At 44.6% G+C, this 2,708-nt stretch overlaps 1 protein-coding gene and 1 pseudogene across 1 annotated transcript; both read right to left on the bottom strand.

The window, feature by feature from the left end:
* Positions 1-349: 349 nt before the first annotated feature.
* LOC147424681 (UDP-glycosyltransferase 85A7 pseudogene) lies at positions 350-918 on the bottom strand (annotated as a pseudogene).
* On the bottom strand, positions 915-2,477 carry LOC147424680 (UDP-glycosyltransferase 86A1-like). The gene is made up of 2 exons (XM_086500155.1): positions 1,756-2,477; positions 915-1,438 (listed from the first exon to the last, which is right to left on the bottom strand). The coding sequence occupies exons 1-2, from the start codon at positions 2,390-2,392 to the stop codon at positions 915-917; spliced, it is 1,161 nt and encodes a 386-aa protein (XP_086356281.1). The 5' UTR covers positions 2,393-2,477.
* Positions 2,478-2,708: the final 231 nt, after the last annotated feature.

Raw genomic sequence — 2,708 nt, 5'->3', positions numbered from 1 at the left:
AATTACTGTGAGAATTTGTCCAAAACTTTTTGTGTTTGCAACATACATTACATGATTAACCTTGGGCAAGATCGAGCTCCACAGAGAGTTTCCATTTGTCTTCCTACTTCTCGAAAGAGCAGCATTGAGTAGTGGATGCCACTCTCTTTCTCATCCTCTTGTGTAGGGCACTGTGAAATTCAAGAAATTTGAGCTATGTTTTCAGAATTTTAACACTCTTTTTTGCAAAGTTGAGGTGTAATGTGGTTTTTCTCTTGCTCCTAACCAGCATTATACTCCACAGTAAAGTTGATTGCCTGCCCTTAAGTAATACTTGTATATGTGCTAAGCCACGTTCAGAAATAACATATAAAGAATATATGATGCATCATCTGTTTTTCTAAGCATCCAACACCTCTCTTCTCATTTCCACCGGGAGGAAACTTAAGTAGAGGAATATACATACAAGACCCTACTTGCTATATCAAATTAGCTTTCTTGACTGAATCAATGAGGGTGTTATCCATGGCACTACTTTGAGGGCTTTGAGCAGAGTGCTCTCATATCATCATATAACTTTTGCAAGTTGCTAAAAGACTGTCCTCCTTGTTGGGTAGTCTTCTCAATAATGTGCATGATCTCTTGCGCTTTGCTTCTAGCTTTATGACCCTCTTCCCCCTGCAACAATGCTTTCACTCCAACCTCCACAAAGCTTCTGTCTAAGCCACCGGTCTCCGTGCGCCCCAGCTCCAATCCTGCCCCCCACACATTGCAAAGGTAGTGACAGTTCAACCTCTGCTCCACATGGCGCGGGCAGCATAGAAGAGGAACACCTGCCCACAAGCTCTCCAGTGTTGAATTCCAGCCACAATGAGATATAAAGCCTCCAACCGCTTTGTGTGCTAGCACCCTTACTTGGGGAGCCCAGCTTATAATCATTCCTTTGCCCTTGTCCGCTCAAGGAAGCCTTCCGGGAGCACTTGAGGCAGCTCTTCCATTGTAACTGCATCCTCTCTTATGACCCATAAGAAGGGACTCCCGCTTGCCTCTAGCCCAACAGCAAGCTCTTGTATATCCTCTACAGACAACTTTGCAATACTACTAAATGCAATGTAGATGACGGACGACTCTGCTTGCAAGTCGAGCCATGATAGGCATTCTGTCTGGGCATTATCTTCCGTCTTCGTCTGGGTGCGTAAGGGGCCGATCGCATAGCTGGAAATTCCGTGAGCTTCAAATGACTTAAATGCATCAGGCTCAAGCTCCAACAAGGAATTGATCAGAACTCTCTCGCTAGACTTCACACATGAAGCCAGCTCCTCCTGAAAGAATTGTACATATTGATTTGATGAGTCCGCAAATCGCAGCTCTTGCGGTACAAGCTCAGATGAGAATGGTGGAAGGCCTGGAATATGAGTTAGCATCAAAGGGGTCTCGCTCTTCCACTGGGTGGGGGATCCTATCCACATTGCAAAAGATGACATCAGCTAGTGATAAAAACTAAACTCAATCTTCATGACAGAAAATTCGTTGCCTGTATAATATTCCTCGAAGGAGAACGGAGAAATTACTATGCAAAGGAGAAATGGATGACAGAAATTCATGGGCATTTGATATCTGATGACTTGCCTATAGTCATGTAACATGTTTATGAATGCTACAACTTTTATACAGCTTTCACAACAATAACTAAGTATGACGTGATTCAGCATGAGGAGCATCAGACCAATCAAAGACAAGATCAATACCCCAAAAAAGACAGAGCAAAATAGAAACCTTTCTCAGGGAAGATGCCATCAGAGTAGAGGACCTCAAGATTGAACATCAAAAGTAGTGTCATGGCATTGGATGTCCATAATTCAATTCGAGGGATGCCGGCACGCTGGGTAACCTCAAGTGTCCAAGGGCTGAGGGAGTCGCAGATGAGGCATGTAGGTGGGTCACCCTGTTCTCGCAGCTCAACAATAAGATTAAACAAGTTCTCCTTCATGGAAGGGGTGACATAGAGGTGTTTATCAATGTCGCCCGGTTCGAAGGCATCCTCGAGCACATAGATGAAAATTTTACCTCTACCACCATCACCACCGCCGCTACCGCTACCATCAAAAGTAGGAGCTGAGTTGCCTACCTCAATGCCATCACTTACAATGGTGGGACCTGTATTTTTTTCACAATGCTCGCCGGTGCAGCATGTGCTCGTCGTAGATAGAGTGTCTCCCCTTAGATCTGGGCTAGGGAGAACAAGACTATTCCACTCTTTGAGCCTGGCATAGGAGGAGGAGAAGTAGATGAAGCTTACCTTGAAGCCAAGGGCGGCGAGCGATTCCGAGAGGAGCATGGCCGGGACGACATGGCCTTGCCCACTGGATGCAACGACCAAGGCGTGGGGGGTGGCATCAGAGCTGCTATCCATAATATAATGGCCTTGTCGGGATGCTGTCACAGCTAGTGTTCTGTATTTGAATGAATGTTTTACTTGCAGGGCGTGCTATGTTTTGGTACAATGTTTTATCTGAATTTATAGAGCTACAAAGCCTTGCAGGTCAAGAATGAGAGTCGGGTAGTGGAATTGCTAGCACCTCATCGTTTACGTCACATAAGGTTCAAAACTTTCAAGATCGTTACGCTATTCAAATTTGTAGGCTATTCAAATTTTAAAGTTTGTAGGCTATTCAAATTTGGTGTTTTCCAAGTTTTGTAGGTTCATACGAATCGGTTTCTGTATGCCT

Source organism: Adiantum capillus-veneris, chromosome 25 (genome assembly GCF_014529385.1).
Source record: "Adiantum capillus-veneris isolate H3 chromosome 25, ASM1452938v2, whole genome shotgun sequence".
Classification (NCBI taxonomy): Eukaryota; Viridiplantae; Streptophyta; class Polypodiopsida; order Polypodiales; family Pteridaceae; genus Adiantum; species Adiantum capillus-veneris.
The sequence above is the reverse complement of the archived record's forward strand: the minus strand, read 5'-3'. Positions and strand labels throughout refer to the sequence as shown.

What these genes read in the sequence shown, in the direction of transcription:
- LOC147424680 (XM_086500155.1), bottom strand. Translation starts at nt 2,392, where the DNA reads ATGGATAGCAGCTCTGATGCCACCCCCCACGCCTTGGTCGTTGCATCC. An exon ending in TGGCATCTTCCCTGAGAAAG is followed by an intron (nt 1,439 to 1,755) that starts GTTTCTATTTTG and finishes CAATGTGGATAG; the next exon opens with GATCCCCCACCCAGTGGAAG.